We start from the raw sequence: 24,843 nt of genomic DNA, 5'->3' as shown, positions 1-24,843 counted from the left end.
TTCTTCTGATATGAATCATATTAAATTCGGCTCCTAGATATCTAGCAATGCATTCGTATTTCGTTTTATGTAGCGTGATATTCTAGTCTGTCTCGTATGTCTGTTGATTTTTAACACTAACCCACTCATGAGGATGTTTTTACAATAACTGTGCGGACCAGCCCAAAGTCTGGTAATATGTTTTTTTCAGTTGCTCTCGAAAGCACTGTCCCATTAGTAATCACTTGATCCTGTTTTGTTGCAGGTCACAGTGAGATCGTCCCCACTATTGAATGTTCAGCTTCAGAAATGACCGTGTCTTTCAAGAAGTGTCTGCTGCAGAGGCTCAAGTACAGCATCACAGGCATGCGTTTAAATACCTCGGACCCGAACTGCAGCGACCCTACTTATATGGACGTGGTGGGAGGTGTATATTTGATCAAAGCCCAATCCATTCCAGTGGTAGGATTCTGCGGAACTGAGATGACGGTAAGGAGAGGTGCACCATGCAGTGAAAGTGGCTGCTGCGTTATCAAGGGCAGGATATTTATCTGGTATTTTAGCACCTGGAGAGCTCGGTGGAGGAATGTTAACTCACCTCTGAGGATTTAATAATGCCTCATAGCAGCCGAGGGTAAAATCAGGATTTTCTCAGCCTGCTTCTGTTCAACCAATTCATGTTAGAATTGTAGACACTTCCAAAGACAGAGAGTAAGCAGCGAAGGAGAAGTAAAAACTGATGGCAGCTTTTCAGACTTTTCCGATTAACGCAGACTTGTTTTGTTTTATGGGGAGCATGCTCCATCAAAGGCAGAAATCTCTGTGACTTATTCACAATCTGCATTTTGTAGCATGTAAAGTAGCAGTACTACTCGAGTACTACAAAATGCACTTCACAAACTGCGGCAAAAGTAAGAAGCTGTTTTGTCAGTAAAGGTGAGAGGGACAAGGGGAAGAGGCTGGAAAATGGGGAATACTTCTTACACAATGGGAGGCGTTTACGGAAATTTAAGAAGGGATTAAGTGGGAAGTTTTAATGCAAACACACATTCACAAAAGAGTAAGACCATTGCTCCGTGTGTGAAGTGTCCATGATTAACTTTACACTCATAAAATTTGTAGTAGGCTTCACTTCTCGATTTGAGGGGGTGAGGGCATGTAAGTCTACACCTGCATGTACATCTACACTTAGAAATGGTGAACAGCAAACTAGTGCAGAGTTACACATAGCTGCTGCAGTAAATATATGTCAGTTAATATACATGCATATATTTACCTTTATTAATAGGTTTCTCTGAGTCGAAAGAGGGATTCATATCAGACATCAGCGTTCCTAAACTAATTCCAACAGATATTTATATCTTTATATTATTGTGCCATACCTCATAGTAATTGCCTCTGTTCACCCTCTGACTCTAAGGGGCAGATTTATGTTAACTGGCGCATCCCGAGGGATGTGCCAGTTAACGTGCGCCACAGTGCGCCACAGCTACGCCACACCATGGTGCAAAAACTGTGCCGGAAATGTGTTGCATTGTTGGAGTTGCGTCGCAAGCGCGACGCAGCTCCAGCAAGGCTCGGGGTGCCCCATTCTACTAATGCTGCATCAAGCCTTACACCTGCTTCAAGCAGGCGCAGGGTTTTGACGCAGCATTGCCCTGAAAGTGACTGAGTGAAATCTCATAGATTTCACTCAGCCACTTTCAGGAGGCGTTCCCGCGCAGGAACGCCCCCCCCCCCCTGCGCAGGAACGCCTCCTTATGGCGCAGTGCTTTACAACGTGACGCATCTCCTAGATGTGTCACGTTGTAAATAGGGCACATTGTTTGGGCCGCAGTTGCGTCAAATAAAGTGACGCAATTGCGGCGCAAAGAGGCGCAACGGCCTCATAAATCTGCCCCTTAGAGTCTGTAATGCCTTCCCCATCTCCCTCTGTGAGACCTACGTGTCACAGCCATCTCTTTTCCCAGTTAAACATCGCTATGAACTCTCTCTGGAGCCCTGACATCCCTCTCACCACACTCATCATGTACAAAGGAGTAGTTATATTAATGCCGTTCCATAAACAAAGAAGCCATAATCTGCACGTACAGTTTTTGCTACAGATCTGTGCAAGACTGATGTAAACTGTCCCTAGTCTATCCACTACAGCCAAGAAGAGAGAACTGGATTGTTTATACAACAGGGAATACATTTAGTTGAGCGGAATCCCTGAGTAAATGTGAACTGCGGTCATTTTGGTGGTTTTTGTTTATTTATATTTTTGTAAAAAACAGTAAATATTCAATTTGAGATGCCAATAAACTACTTTGATAAGTAACTTTGGGCCAGATGGAGGTAATTCCGAAATACCGAGTCACAGAATCGCTATTAAGGACTTGATATTTCCGATGTAGGTAAAAAACTTGGTAAAAAGTACAGATTCGGTAATAATCGCTAAAAAATAGCGATTTCATACAAGTCGGTAAAAAAATTACCGAATCCCCATTACTGAATCGGTATTACCGATTCTCTAATACCGATTCTGTAATGCTGATTCTGTAATTAGCGATTCGGTAATTCAAAATTCTATAATTGTCGAATCAGCCAATTCTGTGCATCCACATGACCTCACACCCAGGAAGTGGCCACAACCATGCAGGTGAACTGTATCTGTAGCTGTTGGAGAGGCAGGGAGCAGGAGCAAGTGCAGAGGAACTGCACAGCCACCACCCAGATAACACAGAGGAACTGCACCATGGCCTCACATGAGAAGGGGAAGAATGCTGCTGCAAGGGAAAGGAAGCACAAAATCAGTGAGAGGGAGTTGGAGGTCCTCTTAGAGGATGTTGTCAAAGACCATGACCAGCTCTTTGGCAAAAGATCACTGAACGTCCCTGAGTCTCAGAAAAGGAGCATTTGGCTGGCGATCCAGCAGAAGATCAATGTGATTGGCGTCACACATCGCACAACTGAGGACTTAAAAAAGCCATGGTATGACCTGAGGGCACGTACGAAGGAGAGGGTGGCTGACCGACAGAAACAAGCGGGGAAGACAGGTGGGGGAAGCTCCATAGCGCCTGCTCCTACTGCCCTAGGTCAACTGGTAGAATCCACCCTCCAGCAAGAGAGCGTCAGTGGCATCGGGGACATGGATAGCTCAGCAACAGCATCCAGGAGACCAGGTAAGATGCATGCACAGCATGCTGTCTCCCCTCCCTAACCCCAATCCCCCTGCAAGAATCCCACTCCAGAACATGTTTTGTGTAAGATCAGCAATGCATCATGAGAAATGTAGTCCCTATCAACTGGTAGCAAATCAGCCAGTCCCCAATAAGCATAGGCATGTCACACACATCAATAGATGAGATAGCGGAGGACAGATAGCTACAATGTCAGTTGTGAAATTTATTTGCAGACAGATGCTGGCAGAAAAGTGAGTAATAGTACATTCTGTATCCACAGGCTGAACAGCGCTCCAGGCTGCAGAAGGGTAGGCTGGCAAGGCCTCCAGGGAGGGAAACACAATTGAGGAGGAAGTCATGTCACCTGCAGACACTACACCAACATCCCCACCACCACCACCACCACGATCAAAGAGGTACACAGTCGCTACACTCCAGGAGATAGATGCCACAGAGGAGAACAGGCAGGAAGCCCAACAGATCACACCGGGTGATGACACACAGGCATCTGGGGCACAGTCCCCCAGGGAGGAAACCACCACAGATGCCCGTAGATGGCGACAGAGGGCACAGAGTCCTGACGCTGATTGATCCAGTGTCTTCTCTGGACTGGAGGGGCAGATGCTCAAAGTGCAGCGCATGCAGGGGAGGACACTGAGGGCCATTCAACAACAGATGGTGGCAAACTACAGGAAGGTTGATAACATGAGGAGGCCATCTACTGCCTCAACAATACTGTGGCAGAGGGAATAAAGGAGGTGTCGTAGGCAGTGAGGCAGTTATGTGGCAGAATGGATGGTGAGCACGCTTCAAGGCAGAGAGGCAGGTAGGTACTTGCAGGCTTCACCAAGTCTGTGAACAGGCTGTGCAATGCAACCGATGTGCTCAGTCGGAGATCTGTTGCCATGCAACTTGAAATGGCAAAGTGCAGCCGTGAGGTTCCTCAAGGCCTGGTCACAGTCACCAGTGCCGTAGAGGTGATGCAGACTAACCAAATTGCTGCCACTGGTACAAGGGATGTGGACAAGAGTGAGGAGGCAAGCAGTCACAGCACTTAAACCCCCCTTACCAGAGAGCAGGAGGCGCAGTGTTAGGCATGGTTCTGCTGCAGGACACAGCGCTGGTGAGGACAGTGTGCATTCTGAATGCAGCACTGGTGTGCGGGGGTGCAGGAGATAGGCACAACCCTCTAATCCCATTCTGTTGTGGGTGACGTAGCCCATTGGACACATAGCTGGTGTTACGGTGTGCTGGATAATTGCCTGTTGTAAGGTCTATTAAACACCCTGACACAAATGCATTAACTGGCTTTGTCTTATTACTAACTCAGGAATAATTTTGTGTGATCTCTGACCATCTCTGTCTCCCATCTGCTGCAGCTGCACCACCTGCTGCACTGTGCTGTGGCTATGTACCTTCCTCACCCTCATCCTCCTCTTCAGAATCACACATTTCCACAGGTGTCCCCCTCTTAGTGGTAAGGTTATGCAGCATGGCACATGCAGCTATGATTTTGCAGCAGACCAGGGGCTGGTACTGCCGTGCACCTCCACTTTGTGCAGGCAGCGGAACCGGCTTTTGAGGAGTCCAAATGTTCGCTCAACCACATTGCGTGTTGATCTATGTACAACATTGTATCGCCTTTTCACTTGGGGCGGATGGGTGCAGGTACGGAGTCAGAATGAAAGAGCACACCACATAGGCACTGTCACCTGTGTGTGTGAAGTAAGTAAGTAATTCACAGTCTACAATCGCAGAAACAGGTGTATCCTTCGGGGGTGTCACATGTACATACCTAGCAGGTAGCCTTCTCCAAATTCAACTGCAACGAGACAGGTATAGATCCCAATGTTCCTGAATATTTATGAATCATGGGTGCTCCCTGGGAATTTTGCAACTATGTCGGTGATGATGGAAGACGCATCACATATGACCTGGACATTAATCGAATGTGTGGATTTGCGATGGCGGTAGATGTACTCAGTCGCAGCAGGGGGGGGCAGATTGGTATATGTGTCCCGTCAATGCAACCATTGACGTGTGGAAACTGGGCCTTCTGATAAAAGTCCAACTTGGTCTTCAGCAGTTCTGCCTGTGTGCTGGGGAATTTGATGTAGTGTGGCACCTTTTGCAACATGGCATCCAGGAATTTCTTGAAAAAACGCGACAGGCAACTCTGTGAGACTCCACCAGCCACAGCTATTACCCCTTGGTAACTGACTGAAGCCAGGAGGTGCAGACAACAGAGTACCTGTGCATGAGTGGGTATTGCGTGCGCCCTTGGTGTCTGCTGCTCCAAGAGTGGGTGCAGGTCCCGTATCAGGTCCAGGATGGTAATAGTATTGCCTAGACTGTTGTACTTTTATGTCAACTTGCCGGTCTATGTTCCAACCAGAATTTTCCGGGAACTGGAAACACTGACCAGGCGACTAATCTGGAGCACGGGATGACCTAGAGTTGCCCTGAAAACACTGTACGCCGCGACGGCACATGGGGGGTTATCTGTCCCTAACCATGAACTCTACTACCTAGCAGCGCAGCTACAATGGGTTGCCTACTGGTTAAGTGGTAAGAATTTGATTGACACGACCTCGGCTGACACGGTCATGACAGTGACTCAGATACACAAACTGTTTCATCCTCTAGCCAAAAAGGGCTGCCCAGACCAGTTGCACCTCGCTGTGGCTAGAAAGTGTTACGTGAGAAGCCTGAAGCTCACAAGTTCTGTTGCGCCGTATGCCCCTAATCTACCTCTGTTGGGGACACCCTGGGAAGGAGGCGCTCTCACAGAAGCAGCGCTGAGTGGTTGGACGAACGCTGATTTGGAAAGTTTGGGAGACTTCTATGCAGAGAGTACTCTGCTCTCGTTTGAGTCCCTGGTAGCTAGCATGGGGATGCCACCTGGACAATTCCTGACACATGCGACACTTATCCGACTACTAACACAAGCTGGGAGTGACCTGCCAGAGGAACTACCGACTCATTTACTGATTCAATACCTGCATATGATGGGCAACGGTTCTCACGTGATAAATTGGCTTGTCCAAGCACTGCATACGCATACACAATTTTCGTCACAACGCCTACCAGACAAATGGACTAGTGACAGAGGCCGCACCTGGACAGACAAGGAATGGGCGTTAGTGCTAGCTGTAGCCACTTGTGTCCCACGCAACTCCCGATTCAAGATTATACAATATTATATTGTGCACCGTGCATACTTATCCCCAGACAAAATCAATAGATACTTTGGTCTCGACTCAACGGCATACCCCGGATGTGGACTTGTAGATGCGCAACTGCTACACATACTTTGGGCCTGCCCTCTTCTGAATGAATATTGGAAATTAGTTTCGACCACAATGGCAATGCAACGGGGAGCGATTTATCACACACCTGGGAAACTTGCCTGTTGGGTCTTTTCAAGAGGATGGTGCAGACAAAAGTGCGGGCTAGATTCTGGGATCTAGGGCTGATTACTGCGAAACGCCTTATAACCAAACGATGGAAAAACAGACTACCCCCACAAGCCACACACTGGCATGCCTCATTTGATAATTGGGCGAGGGCAGAGAGTGTAGCTCTACACAGAGAGGAGACGGCGGGACTGCGCATGTTCCCTATAACGCAGGACTGGGATAATACCCTGACCGCTTACCACCGAGTGTGTCTACAGAACGGTATCATTTAGACCTGAGTACATTGAGACTGCTGTTCTATCTGCACCCGCTTGTCCTCCACCCCCTCCCCCACTCTTCCAAACCATTCATTCCCCTCTTCCCTCCCCTTCCCCGCCCCCACTATCCCCCCACTCGCCGCGCAGATATTGCTCCCCTGCGGGCACCGGATTGGACCTCTAAATCAACACTCCTGTCCTCTCTTCTCCCCCTCCCCCCCCCGCCGCATCCCGCCTACAGTGCTTTACAACCCGTAGCCACAGGAGTAAATATGACCCCACACACGCCCGAGCTTGACTGTCCCGACTGAACCACACATTCATACATTTGGCCTTGCCTAGTCTTTAGTCTATATATTCCCAGGTTGCTGTTCACAGTTTTTAGTTCTGGACAAAATTTGAGTAAACACTGCATAGCTGTCACATCTGGTTTTCCACAGTACCGGAGATGTAGAATGTCTGTTGCTTCAACCTGTTCATTCCTTTGCAGGAGACTTGAGAAACGTATAGCTTATTCAGCGAATCGCTGTTGTTAATATGCGACGGATTATCTCGGTTTGTTGTGCAACTATAACCAATGACCTTGTCATAACTGTGTATACTACCCTTGCCTTAATCTTGGTGTCTCTTGTTTGTATTTACAAATGTGACTTGACAACTGAGACATGTACTGACTACACTATGCATGGGTTATGACATTACTCCGTGTCTGTATATTTGCCAAATGCATATCTAAAACAAAAAATGCAATTAAAGATATTCAAACAAAAAAATTCAGGTCCAGGATGGTGGTAGCCTGTACCTCTCATGGATTTCAGCCTCAGTCAGTTGCAACAGTGTAGCACGCAGTCTGTACACGCTCTCCTCCCGTCTCCAGATCCTCAGTCCTGCTGCTTGCAAACGTAGACGCCTTGCTGTCATGTAGAGGGCCGCCACTGTGGTCACACTGTTGCATTTTGGGGATATTTATATGCAGTGCACCTGGTTACCACCTTCTGTGAGTCAGTGCTAATTACCGATTCTTAAATACCGATTTCTAGCAAATCCGGTATTACCGATTTTTTGGTACATCGCATTTGCTATTTTTTACCGATTCTTTATTTACCGATTCGGTATTTTTGTCTGCCAATCGGTAAATAAGGAATCAGTAACTGGTTTCCCTTATTTTTACTGATTCCTGATTACCGCTGGAGTTTGGTAATACCTACATCGCACATGGCTAAATACTGGTCGGTAACGCTGAAATTTACAGAATTTCGGCGTTACCGACCGGTTTTAGCCACCTACATCTGGGCCTTTGTGCTTTATTTTTCGGCTTCAATGTTTCTGCACTGTGGCAGGTGCTTGGTTTTCTATAAATTATATAAATAGAATGCTGCAGAGAAGAAGTTGTTTATAGCAAATAATAATAAGTCCAGCAATAAAACACTTAATTGCAAGAATCACAACTTCCCACTAATAAACTGTCAATTTGCAAAGAGCCACAAACAAGTGCATTGAATGGTGAAGGCTGTAGGCTGGCACCTCACCTTCGAAAGGTGATGTGGGAGGAAACAGGGTCCAACAGCTAAACTGTGGAATTTGGATCCTGGAGAACTGGGTTTTAACCCAGGTTTCAGCACTTTATTCAAATTGTGTGATCCTGGGCAAATCTCTGTGGATAAGATGAAGCCACCACTGGAAATCTCCTCAGAAGGCAATTAGGTTATCACACAATTCAGCTGTCTTCTATTTGACTATCAGTTACCAGTATTTACAGTAGTGAACAAGAGTAGGGCTTGGGTCAGTGATTAACAGCACTTTGAAGTGTATATTAGTGCAGGGTGAGTGTTTGCCATTTCCTACGGAGTCTTTTTTTACAGCCTCTACGACACTGGAATACATATATGGTAGAGGTGGATCAGAATGATAATATCAACTGTCAATACCAGCACATGCTCATGGGAGGAGCAAAGAAGTGCCAAAGTGGTAGAAATGGGGTTTCTGGTTGGCAGACGTATGCACCCTGTCCAAGCAGGAATCATCACTCTAGTCAGGGTATGTTAGATACACACTTACAAATAAACTGTGCTCACCCTCTGGTAGCTTGACACAGAGCAGTCAGGCTTATCTAAAGAGGCAAAGTGTGTAGTATTTCTGCAACACCCACACACAGTAACACAATGAGAACACAACAAAAATACTCCACACACGGTTAGAAAAATAATAGAGTAAAACAATACCATAACGACAAAAATCCAATAAGTAGAGTCAGAGTTATGAATTTTAAAAAAAGAAATCAAACAAAGGGCTTAGAAGCAAATAGTGCTTTTGGGTTACTTGAGGTTGCGCTGGACTGGGCATATCCAAAGTTCAGGCTGACCACAATGGAGGGCAGGCCAGATGCAGGACTCAAGCAGGTCCTGCTGAAAAAGTACCTTGGATGGAGCAAGTGTTCATTGATGACTCAATGCGTTGGTTCTGATCCACGCAGACAATGAAAGCTTTGTTGTCGAACCCCTTTAGGAAGCAGGCACAGCGTAATCGTCAACCCGCACTGTCCGTCGTCGTTAAGCTGCGAAGTCCATCGAAGCGGTGTCGAATGGCTCCTGTGTCAGCATTGAAGGGCAATGTGTTGGGTCAGATCGGTGCAAATTAGCCACTGTGCCGGTTTTGATGGTTCTGGACAGCAGAACCTCACTTTCACGGTCCAGGACTAGATTGGCACCACTTGGCAGGGCAGTACTCACAGATTGTAAAGTTGCCGTGCTGTTACAGATTTGTAGGAAGTCATGGATGACAATGATACTTCTGAACAGGGCGCAAGCCAGCAAGCCTTTGGAGTCACTCGGGGTTCAAGTGAGATAAGTCCAGTCCATGTCTTCAGTAGAGCAGAGATCAGCAGGCAGCAGGGAGTCACAGCAAAGAGGAAAATCAGTTCTTCAATTAATCAATCAATCAGGAGTTTGTTAAAGCGCGACTACTCACCCGTGAGGGTCTCAAGGCGCTAGGGGTAGGGGGGGAAGGGAGGGTGCAGGTTCCATTCCATCAAGGAGGGGGTCTGTCGAAGAGCCAGGTTTTGAGGTTTCTTGCGAAGATGGGGAGCGATGTTGTCTGTCTGAGGTGGAGCGGAAGGGCGTTCCATGCTTTGGCCGCGAGGAAGGAGAAGGAGCGGCCTCCCGATATGGTCTTTCTGGTGCGAGGGACCACGGCGTAGGAAAGCTGGGCTGATCGTAGGGTCCTTTGGGGTGCGTGGAATTTGAGTCGGCTGCTCAGTTATGCTGGTCCGGTGCCGTGGAGGGCCTTGTGTGCGTGGGTGAGCATCTTAAAGGTGATTCTCGCCTCGACGGGGAGCCAGTGGAGTGTGCGCAGGTGCTGGGAGATGTGGCAGGGTTTTGGCAGGTTGAGGACCAGTCTTGCGGCGGCGTTCTGGATGTTCTGTAGCTTGCGGATGAGGTTTTTGTTTATTCCAGCGTAGAGTGCGTTGCAGTAGTCGAGTCTGCTGGTGACCAGGGCGTGAGTGATTGTCTTTCGGTGTTCGAGGGGGATCCATTTGAAGGTCTTACGAAGGAGGCGGAGGGTGTGGAAGCAGGAAGATGAGACAGAGTTGATCTGGCGGTCCATTTTGAGCTCAGAGTCCAGGATGATTCCCAGGTTGCGTGCGTGGTCTGTGGGGGTTGGCGGGTTTCCGAGGGCGGTGGGCCACCAGGTGTCGCTCCAGGCGTCGGGGTTTGGACCCATGATGAGTACTTCTGTTTTGTTGGTGTTTAGTTGTAGGCAGCTGTTTTTCATCCATTTGGCGATGGCTTCCATGCCTTCTCGAAAGTTGCGCCTGGCGGTGTTGGGCTCTTTGGATAGGGAGAGGATGAGCTGGGTGTCGTCTGCGTATGACACGATGTTGAGTCCGTAGGTTCTGACGATGGGGGCAAGTGGAGCCATGTAGACGTTGAAGAGCGTCGGGCTGAGGGACGAGCCCTGGGGGACTCCGCAGGTGGTAGGTGTGGGGTCCGAGAGGAAAGGGGGGAGTCTGACCCGCTGCGTCCTGCCGGAGAGGAAGGAGCAGATCCAGTCGACTCCCTTGTCCTGGATTCCTGCATCGTAGAGTCTGCGTATTAGGGTGGGGTGGGAGACTGTGTCGAACGCCGCTAATAGGTCGAGGAGGATGAGGGCTACTGTTTCTCCTTTGTCCAGTAAGGTGCGGATGTCGTCTGTTGCGGCGAGGAGGGCGGTTTCCGTACTGTGTTTTTTTTCTGAAGCCGGATTGGGAGGAGTCGAGGATGTTGTGTTCTTCAATGAATGTGGCGAGTTGGCTGTTGATGGCTTTCTCGATGACTTTCGCTGGGAACGGGAGCAGGGAGATGGGTCTGTAGTTTTTGAGGTCGGTGGGGTCCGCTGAGGGTTTCTTCAGGAGGGGGTTGACCTCGGCGTGTTTCCAGTCGTCGGGGAACGAGGCGGTCGCCAGGGAGCGGTTGATGGTGTGGCAGAGCATGGGTGCGATGGTGTTGGCGGCTCTGTTGAAGATGTGGTGGGGGCAACGGGGTCCGTGGGGGCCCCTGAGTGGATTGACTTCATTGTCTTCAGTGTGTCTTCGGTGGTGAGGGCTGTCTAGTCATCAATCACGAGTTTCCGGGTGTCGGGGGTGGTTGGTGAGGGTTCAGTGTGTTGGTTGTCTTCGTCGAAGTTGTCGTAGATGCTCTTGATTTTGTGGTGAAAAAAGATGCTGAGTTTGTCGCAGAGGTCTTGTGAGGGAGGGATGTCAGTAGACTCGCTGGTGGGTTGGGCGGACTCCTTGATGATGCTGAAGAGTTCCTTGCTGTTGTGTGCGTGGGTGGAGATTCTGTCTTCAATCGCTTTTTTCCTCGTTTCTCTGATAGGTTGATGGCGGGCGTTGGTGGCGGCTCTGAAGTTGTTGTGGGCTTCTGTGGATTTGGTGTTTCTCCAGGTCTTTTCGAGGCGGCGGCATGTGCGCCTGGACTCTCGAAGTTCGGTGGTAAACCATCTGGCTTTCTTGGCACGGGTATTGTTGTTTTTCTTGAGGGGGGCTATGGTGTTGGTGCTGTCCGAGATCCATCTATGCAGGGTTCGGGCTGCGGTGTTGGGGTCGTCGTTTTCCGTGATGGTTGGGGTGCAGTTGTTGAGTGAGGAGGTGAGCTGGTCATCTGTGATTTTGGTCCAGTTTCTTTGTGGAAGCAGGTGCTGGTGTCTGTGGATGGTGGGTGTTCTGAAGGTGAAGTGGACGCAACAATGGTCGGTCCATGGGAGTTCGGTGGTGTGGCTGAAGGTGATGGAGTTTCCTGTAGTGAAGAGGGGGTCGAGGGTGTGTCCTGCTGAGTGCGTGGGCTCGGTCCAGAGCAGCAGTCAAGCAGAGTGGCAATCTGTGCAGCACAGCACTCCTTACTCATGGCAGAGTTCTTCACATGTCCAGTAGTGTACTGTTTTGGTAGGATGAGAGCCCCAGTTATGCCTTCTAAGTGGGGTTGACTTCAAAGCAGGACCTTGTAGTGCACGGGTCCTCCTTTCTTCCCAACCCTTGCTCCAAACTATCAGTAGAGGGTAATCAGCCCTTTGTGTGGGAAACAATACAAATAAGACACTGCCTATTCAGGTGTAAGTGTCAGCTCCCCCTCCCTCTTGCGGCCCAGGAATAGCTATCAGAATGCAGATCAATGCAGATGAGGTCGAAGTGGCAGTAAACTACACACACAGGCCTTGCAATGGCAGGCATTAGACAGGTTTAAAACGCTACTTCTGTGGGTAGCACAACAAGTGCTGCTGGTCCACTCGTTGCATTTACAATACAGGCCATGGGTATATGGTATCCTACTTTACAAGATACTTATAAGTAAACAAAATGTGCCAATTGGGTATACACTCAAGGTCACCATGTTTAGGGGAGTAGCACGTTCACTTTAGCAATGGTCAGCAGTGATAAAGTGCCTTTGCCTATAAATTTACCTCAGCAACCTCAACCATTGAAACACTAGGATTTGAACACATAACTTTTAGTGTAAGAGTCAGAGACCTTAACCACTAGGCCACAGTGACCCATGTGTAGCCTGCACAAAAACCTATATATGACATTCGAATCAAAAATCCAGCGTATGCAGTGCCGTTGGTTAGAGTTCAACTATGTTGACATCATTGTCAGTGTTAAATGGGAGGAAAGAGCGACAGAGAGAGAAAAGGAAAGTGAGTCAAAGGGAGAGAGAAGATTTCTATTCTTTGGGGTAAGACAAACTAATAGTCCAGTGGCAAAGTTTGCAAGGGACCCACGTCTGGGCATACCCTGCCTACTTAGGGCGAACAAAGCAAACACAAGGAGAAGAACGACAGTGTGCTGAAACTTTTCAGACACTCACCCCCAGTCAGAGATCTGGGTTCAATCCATCATCGTTCTTTAGCTCACTTCAACTGCCAAGTCAGGTCTTCCCTAAATTGGTAGGGTATGCCCAGACGTGGGTCCCTTGCTCACTTTGCCACTGGATTCAAGCTAGCCTGGCTGATGATGGCTGCTAGGCCGAAACTGGTCCGAGGATGCTTGTTTCCAGTCCAATGAAGACATGGCTTGGCAGTTCCGGCTGGACCGTTCCCATGAGGGACAAGGTCAAGACTGATTTGCATATACCTGTGTCTCAACTGGGGTGGTGGAGTGAGCTTAAGAATGATGATGGATTACTGGGGCTGAGTGTCTGAAAGGTTTCGGCACTCCGTACATCATCTCCTTGTGTTTGCTTTGTTCGTCCTAAGTTGGCAGGGTACTCCCAGACGTGGGTCCCTTCCTCACTGTGCCAGTGGATTCAAGCTAGCCTGGCCGATGAGGGCTGTTAGCCGAAACCGGTCCCAGGATGCTTGTTTCTGGTCCACGGAAGAAATGGCTTGGCAGTTCAGGCTGGACTGTTCTCATGAGGCACAGGGTCAATACTGATTTGCATATAGCTGTGTCTGAACTGGGGTGGCAAAATGAGCTAAAGAACAATGCTGGAATATACCCAAATCTGTGGCTCGGGGAGAGTGTCAGAAAAGTTTCAGCACTCCGTCCATCACCTCCTTGTGTTTGATTTGTTCGCCCTAAGTTGGCAGGTTATGCCCAGACGTGGGTCCCGTGCTAACTTTGCCACTGGATTTAAGCTAGCCTGGCTGATGATTGATGTTACCCAGAATACGGTCCCAGGATACTTGTTTCTGGTTCAGGGAAGACCTGGCTTGGTGGTTCAGGCTGGACTGTTCCCATGAGGCGCTGGGTCAAGACTGAATTGCATATAGCTGGGTCTGAACTGAGGTGGCGAAGTGAGCTAAAGAATGATGATGGATTGAACCCAGATCTGTGACTGAGGGTGACTGTCTGAAAAGTTTCAATGCTCCGTCCATCATCTCCTTGTGTTTGCTTTCTTGGCCCTAAGTTGGCAGTGTATGCCCAGACGTGGGTCCCTTGCTCACTTTGCCACTGGATTCAAGCTAGCATGGCCGATGAAGAGTGTTACCCACAAACCGATCCCAGGATGCTTGTTTCCGGTTCAGGGAAGACCTGGCTTGGCAGTTCGGGCTCGACTGTTCCCATGAGGTACAGGGTCAAGACTGATTTGTCTATAGCTGGGTCTGAACTTAGGTGAGAAAGTGAGCTAAAGAATGATGATGTGAACACCCAGACCTGTGGCTGGGGGTGAGTGTCTGAAAAAGTTCAGTGCTACGTCCATCATCACATTGTGTTTGCTTTTTTTTTGCCCTAAGTTGGCAGGGTATGCTCAGACATGGGTCCCTTGCTCACTTTGCCACTGAATTCAAGATAGCCTGGCTGATGAAGGGTGTTAGCCAGAAACCAGTTCCGGGATGCTTGTTTCCGGAATAGGGAAGACCTGGTTTGGCAGTTCGGGCTGGACTGTTCCCATGAGGCACAGGGTCAGGACTGATTTGCATATAGATGGGTCAGTACTGAGGTTGCGAAGTGAGCTAAAGAATGATGATGGATTCAACCCAGTTCTATGACTGGGGGTGAATGTCTGAAAAGTTTCAGCACTCCGTCCATCATCTCCTCGAATGAATGAATGAATGAATGATGGCATTTATAAAGCGCTGGCTTTCACTCTAATGAAGCATCTTGGCGCTAGGAACGGGTAGACTGAGTGTCAGGGAGTGTGGTCTCTAAAGTCGCCTTGGTGAGATCAAAGATAGGGCCAAACTATCTTGAACTGTAAAGATCCAAGTTTTCATTTTTTTCCTAAACATGTACTCCATCTGTATAAGTCTCAGTTGGGTGGGTAAATGGTTCCATACTTTTGTCGCCAGAACTGCGATAGATTTTCCTCCTCTGGACTTCAGACGAATATAGGGGGGTACTAATAGATTTTTCTTGGAAGATCTCAAATTATGTGTAGGTACACAGGCTTTCAATCTAGCCTGAGGTATTTGGGGCCACTTTCTTTTACAGCTCTGAAGGTTATCACAAGGCTTTTGAAGAGAATTCTATGTCAGGACCGGAGGCTTCAGATTATGCTTTTCTCTCTCCGCTGTTTATTCAAAAGTCACCGTATAGCAGCCAGAAAAGCAATAAACATGAAAAATATATCACATAATACCCAACATCGGGTTAATAAGATCAACAGAAAAAATCAGAACACATTCAGGGAACTCCAAATCCCATCAGTCCATGTACATAGTCCTTCTACAGTGTCCATAATCCTTAAGGTAGTCCGTCCATCTTGTGGTCTCTCCTCTTTCTTCGCTGCTTCGCAGCCAGTTAAGTGCTTTTTCCTATGCTCTCCCTCGTTATTGCAATGTGGGGGTGTTTTGGGTTTTAGGCACGGTATATTTTTGTAGTTGGGCTTAGGGGCTCTTAATTGATATACTTGTGCACGTTTATCTTTCAGAGCCCTGGTATTTCGTCGCGGGGACGCTTCGCCCCTGACGCGACTGTCCCCGAGAGTTGCGATGTTACCTCCTCGCCTTTTCGGTGTGGTTTCCCCGTCAGACGGGAGCCGCGCCGAGGAGGAGAGCCACGCCGGAGCCTTCCTCTGCCGCCTCACCTTGACGCCCTGTTGGGTTGTATTGCCCCAATTTGATCTACGCCCTTAACGGGTCTGTACTTAGTGGATTACCGCGTTTGACGCCTTCGGGCTGTAATTTTTTCAGCACGTCGGGCGGTTGGCCCGCTTGCCAGCATTTACTCTTAGTTAGCGCGCAGGGAGGTGGCCTTGACCCGGTCTCTGCTAAAAGGGTTAGCGCGCTGGGTGGAGTGCTGCCACTAGACTCCCTGGTTTACCAGTGACAAAAGCCTTTGCTAACCTCCGGTTGGCCAATATCCCTGGTCCCTAGTGCCAGTTAGAACTTTCCGCCTTTTCCGTGACATAGCAAGTAGGCAGCATGGCGGAAGGGTATTACGTGGAGGAGGAGGAAACCCACCAGTATTTGGGGGATGATGAATTTTATGACGCAGTGGATCAGTCTATCTACAGGTGCGTGCAGGAGATAGTGGGGCCCATGGAGGATCGCCTCTCGGCCCGTATTGCAGAGGAGTGTGCAAAACTGGCTCCCACACCAGGGGGTGCCCCTGCGGGTTCCCAGTCCCCTGGGGAGGGTCACCCGCCAGCACCCAAGAAGGCCTGTAGTGACGGTGGCTCGGGGGGTGAGCCGGGTGTGGATAAGGACGCCTTCGAACGCCTTAGGGATGCTTTTCTGGCTAAGGCAACCGACCCTGCCCCAGTGTCACTCCCGACCCCGGACCCTTTGTTGCATACGGGGACAGCCCCTTCCTCTCCGGGAGGGCTCTCCACTGTGGACACCAACGACGAGAAGGGCTCAGTGCGGTCTTGGCGCCCGTCCGGTACTCCGGCTGAATTGCCTCAGGACGCCTCAGGTATGCTGGAACCGGACGATATCATCCATCCGAGGTCGGCGGCCTGGACGCCGGGCGACAAGGTCGCAAAGTTTGTGGCGGGGCGCCTCCGCAAGCCTCTAGAGAAGGAGGCACGTAGTTGCCTGCGGGGAGAATGTCCGCGTCCGACACTCGAAGGGAAGGTGGCCATGACTCCTGAACTAGACGGAAAGATGGCCACCTTTATGGCTAAGTTTCTGAAGGACCCCCGCAAGGGCATCGACCGCTCCTGGCGGTCATGTCAGGATAAGCTTTTGGATACCATGGGCCCCTTGACAAAGATCTTGGATATGGCAGAGGAGGCCAAGGCGTCGGGCTCTACAATAGCCCCTGACGTGTTGTCTAATTGGGCGCAGAGGGAAATCATTTTCTTAGGCAACGCCAACTGTGCGCTCTCCACTGAACGCCGGTGCTCGCTACTCATCAAACTTGATCCCAAGTTAGGGGATCTGGCCTCTTCAGAGGCGGGAGCGGTGGCGCAAGGCGGCCTGTTTGGTGACCCGTTTATAAAAGAACTGGGGAAGTTTGTTTCCACCTTTTCCTCCCTAGACAAAGCCCAGTCCACCATCAAGAGGGTGTTCCAACAGCGTTTTTCTAGGGGGGCTGGTCGTGGTAGGGGTCTTCTCACGACCGGCCGTGGCGGACAGAACCAACCCAATAGGGGACAAGGCTCCGGCAGAGGCCAGTACAACTCCTCGGCCAACTATAACAACTTCTACCCCACCAAGAATCAACGTTTTCGTGGCAGAGGTGGCTTCAGGAACGACGCTGGAAACAATAGTTCCCACGGTGAATGTAATCCATCCGGATCAGGTACTCATAAGGGGGCGGTTAGCTTGTTTCCCAGAGGCCTGGCGGGCCATCACGGGGGACCCATGGGTTCTTCAGACCGTGCGAGGTTTCCATATAGAATTTTACGATCAGCCTTTCCAGACGAAAGCACCTCATCCAATTGTTTTCTCGCAAGAAGATGGGCGGTTGATCGACGAAGATGTCTCAGAGCTGTTACGCAAAGTGGCCATTTGCCGATCAACGAGACACCCCTCAGGTTTCCTCAGCAATGTGTTCCTAGTGGAAAAGACGGACGGGGGCAAGAGACCCATTATAAACCTTCGGGAGTTCAACGGCTGGTTGGTATACAACCACTTCAAGATGGAGGGTATCCACCTCCTGAGAGATGAGCTCTTGCCCAATGACTGGATGGTCCGGCTGGACCTCAAGGACGCTTATCTGGTGGTTCCCATACACCCGCCTCACCGTCGATTCTTACAGTTTCTCTGGCGGGACCGGATTTTCGAATTCACGGCCCTTCCGTTCGGACTTTCCTCTGCCCCTTGGTGTTTCACCAAGTTGCTACGCCCGGCAGTGGAAGTCCTTCAGAGTCAGGGAATTCGGATGATCGTCTATCTGGACGACATTCTGTTTATGGCCCAATGTCCCAACATGCTAGTGCTTCAACTCATCCAGACGATTTCTCTCTTGCAGGGTCTGGGTTTCATTGTCAACCAGGACAAGTCTGTCTTCACACCCTCCCAGACGATGGTGTCCTAGGGTTCGTGGTGGACTCGGTGCAGGCGTCTTTAAGCCTTCCATCTCGGAAGATGGCCAAGATCCGGCACGTGCTTCGGCAGACGATCGCCAAGTCTCACACGTCCCTACGTCAGATTGCCAGGGTAGTAGGGCTTCTCTCGTCATCGATTCAGGCAATCTTTCCAGGGCCGCTTCATTATCGAGCCCGGCAACGCCTCAAGGCTTACCACCTCAGAAGGGGCCTTACTTACGAGCAGTCGGTTCCTCTGTCGGAGGAAGTGAAAGGGGAAATGTCCTGGTGGCTCTCCCATATGGAGTCGTGGAACGGCGGAGCAATTTTCGGGTCGATTCCCGATCTGATCATAGAATCGGACGCAAGCAGAACAGGCTGGGGCGCCCGCTGCGGGGATTTTTCCACAGGCGGCGGTTGGTCGTTAGAGGAGCAGCAGCTCCATATCAATTGCCTAGAGCTTCTGGCGGGCTCTTTTGCGGTCCGTTGTTGGACCAAGGACTCGGCGAAGTCATGTGTTCTTTTACGGATGGACAACATATCGGCGGTCCGCTATGTCAACCACCTCGGTCGCGGGCGTTAGCAGACCTGGCGAAGGATTTTTGGGATTACTGCCTAGCTCATCAGGTCTCGGTGACGGCGGAGTACCTCCCGGGCCAAGCCAATCAGGTGGCGGATTGGCACTCGAGGTACCTGCGAGATTGGAGTCTCTGGAAGCTGGACGCACAGGTGTGTCACTGGTTAGAAACCATGTGGGGCCCGTTCTCAGTGGACCTGTTCGCGTCCCGTCTAGACTTCCAGTTGCTGAGGTTTTTCAGTTGGAGACCGGATCCTCTGGTGGAGGTGACCGATGCGATCCTCCAAGATTGGACCGGGAACAGCCTTACGCTTTTCGCCCGTTCTCGATGGTGGGGAGGTCGGCGGCCCATCTGCGCCGCCAGAAGGCGGACGTGGTGATGGTGACGCCCTGGTGGAGGTCGGAAGTTTGGTTTCCGGTTCTTCTGGAACTTTCTTGGGATTCTCCAATCCTACTCCCCCGGTTTCCTCGTCTCCTTCTCAATCCAGACGGGGAGCCTCATCACCTCATCATGCAGGGTTCTCTCCACCTCATGGCGTGGCGGCTTTCAGGAGACGCTGGTCGCTCCCGGGACTTTCGGGCTCGGCTGAGTCCTTCCTGTCTAAGGCGTGGGCCGACAGTACAACAAAGAGGTACCGCTCTGCTTGGTCCAGGTGGGTTTGTTGGTGTCTTCGAAGGGACCTGGATCCCCTGGTCGCAGGTGTCGTTCCCAGCTTAAACTTCCTAGCGGAGCTGGCGGCAGATGGGCTGGCCTACAGGACCATTAACGCAATGCGTTCGCGATCTAGGCGGCGCACGAACCACTAAATGGGGCCCCTGTCGGGGAGCATCCTTTGATTTGCAGGCTTCTTCGGGGTGTACGTCTTTCTTTACCCCCGGGGCCGAGATATTCCGTCTTGTGGGACGTGAATGTGGTTTTAAACCTTTTCCTTTCCTGGCAGCACAATCGCTATCTTTCACTGAAAGAGTTATCGGCAAACTTGGCTATGCTTTTGTGTATAGTGTCTTGTGGCCGGGTTTCTGATGTGCGTGCCTTGGATATCTCTGCATGGATGTTTTCCCCTGAGGGGGTTACGTTTACTGTGGGACGCCGTACAAAGTCTGCTATGAGATCCATCTCGCATCCGGCCTTCGTGGACGTTCCCAAACTCTGTGTGGTGCAGTGTTTAAAGACGTACGAAGACGTCACGCTGGAACTTCGCCTCCCGGGCGAGAGGCAACTTTTAATTGCTCTTCGAAAACCGCATAAGGCGGTGTCTTCCCCCACTATCGCCCGTTGGGTGCGGTGGGTGCTCCAAGAAGCTGGCATTGATACTAATTAATTTGGAGCTCATTCAGCTAGAGGTGCCATGGCCTCAAAGGCTTTTTCCTTAGGAGCACGTCTGGAGGACCTGAAGCGTGCGGCAGAATGGTCCTCGGACTTTACTTTCAAGCGGTTTTATTTTAAGCCTGTGGTGGATATTGCAAGTTTGGTGGTTAATCAGCTTTGAACAAGCATAATCTGAAGCCTCCGGTCCTGACATAGAATCGAAATTTGCCTAGCATAGTAACGGTAAGTTTCAATTCTATTAAGGACACGGAGGCGAGGATTATCCCACCCATGCTTCCTGCGGAGATCCCTCCCCGTATGGCTGTAAGTAATCTGTTTTCCATTAAATGAGATCTTTTAGACTTGTGGTAATGACAAGTGGTATTTCTTAAAGATTGGTCTTTTTCCTCTGGCGGAATTGGCAATGCTCACGCTGTTGTGTTTTTCCTGCTAGGCAATGATGGCGCAAAGCAAGACCGTGGATGAGGTGGCGTGTCTCGCGCGAAGAAAGAGGAAGAGACCACAAGGTGGACGGACTACCTTAAGGGTTATGGACACTGTAGAAGGACTATGTACATGGACCGATGGGATATGGAGTTCCCTGAATGTGTTCTGATTTTTTCTGTTGATCTTATTAACTTAATGTTGGGTATTATGTGATATATTTTTCATGTTTATGGCTTTTCTGGCTGCTATGCGGTGACTTTTGAATAAACAGCGGAGAGAGAAAAGCATAAACCTCGCCTCCGTGTCCTTAATAGAATTGAAACTTACCGTTACTATGCTAGGCAAATTTCGATTCTCTTATGTATTGATAGCCAGTGAAGGATTTGGAGGGCAACAGAGGCAGATGATCCCTTTGGTAAATTAAGTACCATTCGGGCTTCTGCATTTTGTACAGTCTGTAACTTTTTCAGAGTATGTTTCTTACTCTGCATAGAGACTGTTACAATAATCTAGTCAAGATAGGATCAGGGCAACCGCCATGGATTTGCGAGCTGTGGCTGGAAGGAGGTCAAAGAATTTCTTCAGAGTTTTTATCCAATGAAAGAAAGTTCCTGCTACCGACAGAGCCAGACGACTAAAGGAGAGAGAGGTGTCAAATCGGACTCCTTGATTTTTGGCAGTGTCCACTGTATTAGGAGGTGGGGCTGCGTCTGTAGGCCACCAAATTTTGGGTGAGAAGGTATTACTTTTTCCCAGCAGCAGAATCTCTGTCTTTTGGCTGTTTGCTTTATTTGCCCTAATTTGGCAGGGTATGCCCCTTGCTCACTTTGCCACTGGATTCCAGATAGCTTGGCTGATGAAGGGTGTTACCCAGAAACCGGCCCCAGGATGCTTGTTTCCGGTTCAGGGAAGACCTGGCTTGTCAGTTCGGGCTGCACTGTTCCCATGAGGCACAGGTTCAAGACTGATGTGCATATAGCTGAGTCTGAACTGAGGTGGCAAAGTGAGCTAAATAATGATGATGGATTCAACCCAGATCTGTGACTGGGGGTGAGAGTCGGAAAAGTTTCAGTGCTCCGTCTATAATCTCCTTGTGTGTGCTTTGTTTGCCCTAAGTTGGCAGGGTAGGCCCAGACATGGTCATATAAAGCCCAGGAGATAACACATCCACACTGCCCAGCCAGGATATATGTTCAACACCTCTTGGGTCGTAGTACTCGATCAGAAAGGAAACTCAGGGAACAATGAATACCACTGTAACAACGTCACCCCCCCCCTTTTAACGTGACCAATCTCGATGCACAATCAGAAAAGATATAAAAGAAAAATACCCTTTATTTACAGTATATAATATCGACTATAGAGACTGTGACTCGTTGAGACGGAACCCTGATGAAGGCTATGCCGAAACACACTTAGTTCAAGAACACACCGTCAGTTCCTGCTCACTGTGTCTATCTGTAAATAATGTGTCTTACAACTGAGAATGCATATATTTTCCATGTATTACTATGAATTGTCTTATATGTCAATACACTGAATGAGCCCTTTTTTATATATTTTTTTTCACAATTATCAAGTCTTATAACAAATTAATATTCAAGAGAACGAATAGCTTGACTGTAAAAAGTGAAATAACAAAAAAATATATACATGTATGGTGAAAAAAAGTTTTTTATATGTCTACTTACTAAATAAATATCTATTTTTGAATATACTATGTGGTGAGTGATTGCCAATGGTTTAGTCACATTGAAATTGTGTTGCCCGTATTTGTTGTAATCAACCTTGACCAGGTTTTTCCTTTCTCATAGTTTTCTAACTATATCAAAAGCAAAACAAAATGTTAACTTACCTCACTAACAAGAGGCCAGACATCGCACTTCTGCAAGAGGGTCAACTATCCGAGACCGAATCAGAAAAAAGAGAGCCTAGTTAGGGAATGTGATCTACGCAGCACAAAGGCCATGCCCAAATGATAAACAAAATACTGAATGCTACCCCATGAAAGTGGTGTGGCAATTCTTATCCATAAGCATTTCCTTGTTAGGGTTTTGAAAACATGGTCAGATCCCAATGGGAATTATGTTTTGACTATACAAAGCGCTTCCGAAATCGAGGTCCTCAATTTATTCCCGGCACCTCGCAAGCTTCGCACAAAGAACTTATCACCAAATCTACAACTAAAATAAAGTCTACTCAGAAGCCATTTGTCCACGTCCGTTTTTTTCATTCAATAGGGCACACTCCAATCCAAGCTATGTGGTCCTGATGAGAACCCCCCACCAGTTAGGGGTTCGAAACGCGTAGACTGCCCTTCTACACCATAAGATTACCTTTTATTAAGACAATCATTGATGTGTTTAAAAATCACTAAACCGATCAAAAAGTATCTCTGGTGTAAACTAACAGTTTTTTTGTGATATTCAACTGTAAATATTGGCATGTGTATGTGTGGTATGTTTGAGAGTGTGAGATTGGAATGTTAATGTTGATCAACGATGTATGAAAGCTATTATGGTAGTGTGTATTTTATGAATTTGTCATTTTTATTAAATTGTCTCTTTGTATGGTTTGTTCTATATTATTTGTGCAATTTGGTGAATTATAACCAACAAAAAATTATGAGAAAAGATATGAAAAATAAAAGTGATTTATTCTGACTGATCTTTCAGTCTACAACTCACACCATGTTTAAATCTTTCTGTGTAGAAACCGAAGGTCTGTTAATTAGAAGTCACGGTATTGGCTTATGTTTAGTTGTTTTTGTATTGAGAGGCCTAGCCTTACTGTGGGAAGCCCACACCCAGTGTTGTTTTTCCATTGACTAAACTAACAGCACAAAACTGTACATTTGTTGTAGGTTCCATATATGCCACCAATATTCAGAGGCAGGAATTTTTCTCAAAACATAATAGACTTCTTACTGAATTTATATATGCTACACTAATATTAGGAGGCATTTGAAATCTGACAGTTGACCCCATTTAGACCCGCCTGGCCACCCAGATATTCCAAACTCGACTGACTGTGGCTTCCTAAAAGATCTGGTGGCAGATTACATTCTCCTAGACACCTGGTGCCTGTTTCATACATCGGGTAGAGAATACACTTTCTTGTCTTGTGTTGACAGAACTGTAAAAAGTATTGACTACTTCCTGGGCAACAACGCAATGATACTTAAGGTCTGCCACTGCGATTTTGAAAAAGGAGTGATGCCATGCCACACAACCATATCCTTACGGATAGATATTAACAACATCTTTTTGAAAGTAAAAACACGAGGAATGAATTACCTCTCAATACAAGATAAAGATAGTTGAAGAGAAAAGAATACTGCCCGAATACTTCCATGAATACCTACAGCTCAATGAGCATTCAGGAATGTCCCCACAGTTGCTCTGGGCTGCTGGGAAATCCTAGCAGTGTGGCATTCTAGTCAGAAGCTTCATTCAGAGTTGCAAAAATGTCAAGGACAAGTCTGGAATCAGAGATTGAATTGCTGTATCAAAGTTATTGAAGCTATCCCTCAGAATCTCATGAACTTAACATACCTCCTAAGCATGAAAGGCATGTGGGTGCATACAGAGTTGACTGTATGAACATGGTGAAAAGGCAGGGAGACGGCTTGCTTTGCAACTTAGAGAGAGAATTCAAATCAGCCATAACAGCAATACATACTTCTGAGGGGTCATTGCTCATCAGTCCCTAAGAGATAATTTATTACAGCAATTAATCCACAGGTGAGTATGCAGAAGAGGCCTCAAGATTCCCTGGGTTTTTTAACATTTGAGGGACGACCTAGAACATGAAATGACAGAGATCAAGAGAGCTGAGGCCATTGCGCTATTACAATCAGGAAAGGCACCAAGAGAGGATAGAGTCCCCTTAATATTCTTCAGGATTGTGTACCTATACACAGGAAGGTCTATAGATAAGTTTCCGGCACGTAAAGGATACATCCAGAATTTAATAAAGCTTTACTGTTGTTGATCCTGAAGCCAGGTAGAGATCCGCTTTCATGTTCTAATTTCAGTACAAAATGATGATGTGAAGATCCCTGCAAAGATTTTGATGTGAAGGCTTCAGAGAGCAATCCAGAGCCTGAGCCATACAAACGAGGTGGGCTTTGTCCCTGAAAGGACATCAGAGAATTACTTTAGAACTCTTGCATCTCCTCTGAATGTCCAAGGCTAAAACCAGAGGAAAGGGTGGACCACTCATTAAATGCTTAGATAGCTTTTGCTAGAGTACAGTGGGGCTACTTTACCTTTTCTGTCTGTTGGAGAGAAAGGGAATTGGAC

At 48.4% G+C, this 24,843-nt stretch overlaps 1 protein-coding gene across 1 annotated transcript in view; it reads left to right on the top strand.

The window, feature by feature from the left end:
- Nucleotides 1-24,843, top strand: part of LOC147662065 (uromodulin-like) — a 595,050-nt gene that overhangs the window by 376,964 nt on the left and 193,243 nt on the right. The window contains exon 4 of the mRNA XM_086951137.1: nt 245-468. Coding sequence (XP_086807263.1) covers nt 245-468 — 224 coding nt within the window. The remainder of the gene's footprint in view (nt 1-244; nt 469-24,843) is intronic.

The sequence above is a fragment of the Lissotriton vulgaris genome, unplaced genomic scaffold (genome assembly GCF_964263255.1).
Source record: "Lissotriton vulgaris unplaced genomic scaffold, aLisVul1.2 SCAFFOLD_927, whole genome shotgun sequence".
Classification (NCBI taxonomy): Eukaryota; Metazoa; Chordata; class Amphibia; order Caudata; family Salamandridae; genus Lissotriton; species Lissotriton vulgaris.
Note: the sequence above shows the minus strand (reverse complement) of the source record. Positions and strands in the feature narration are given on the sequence as shown.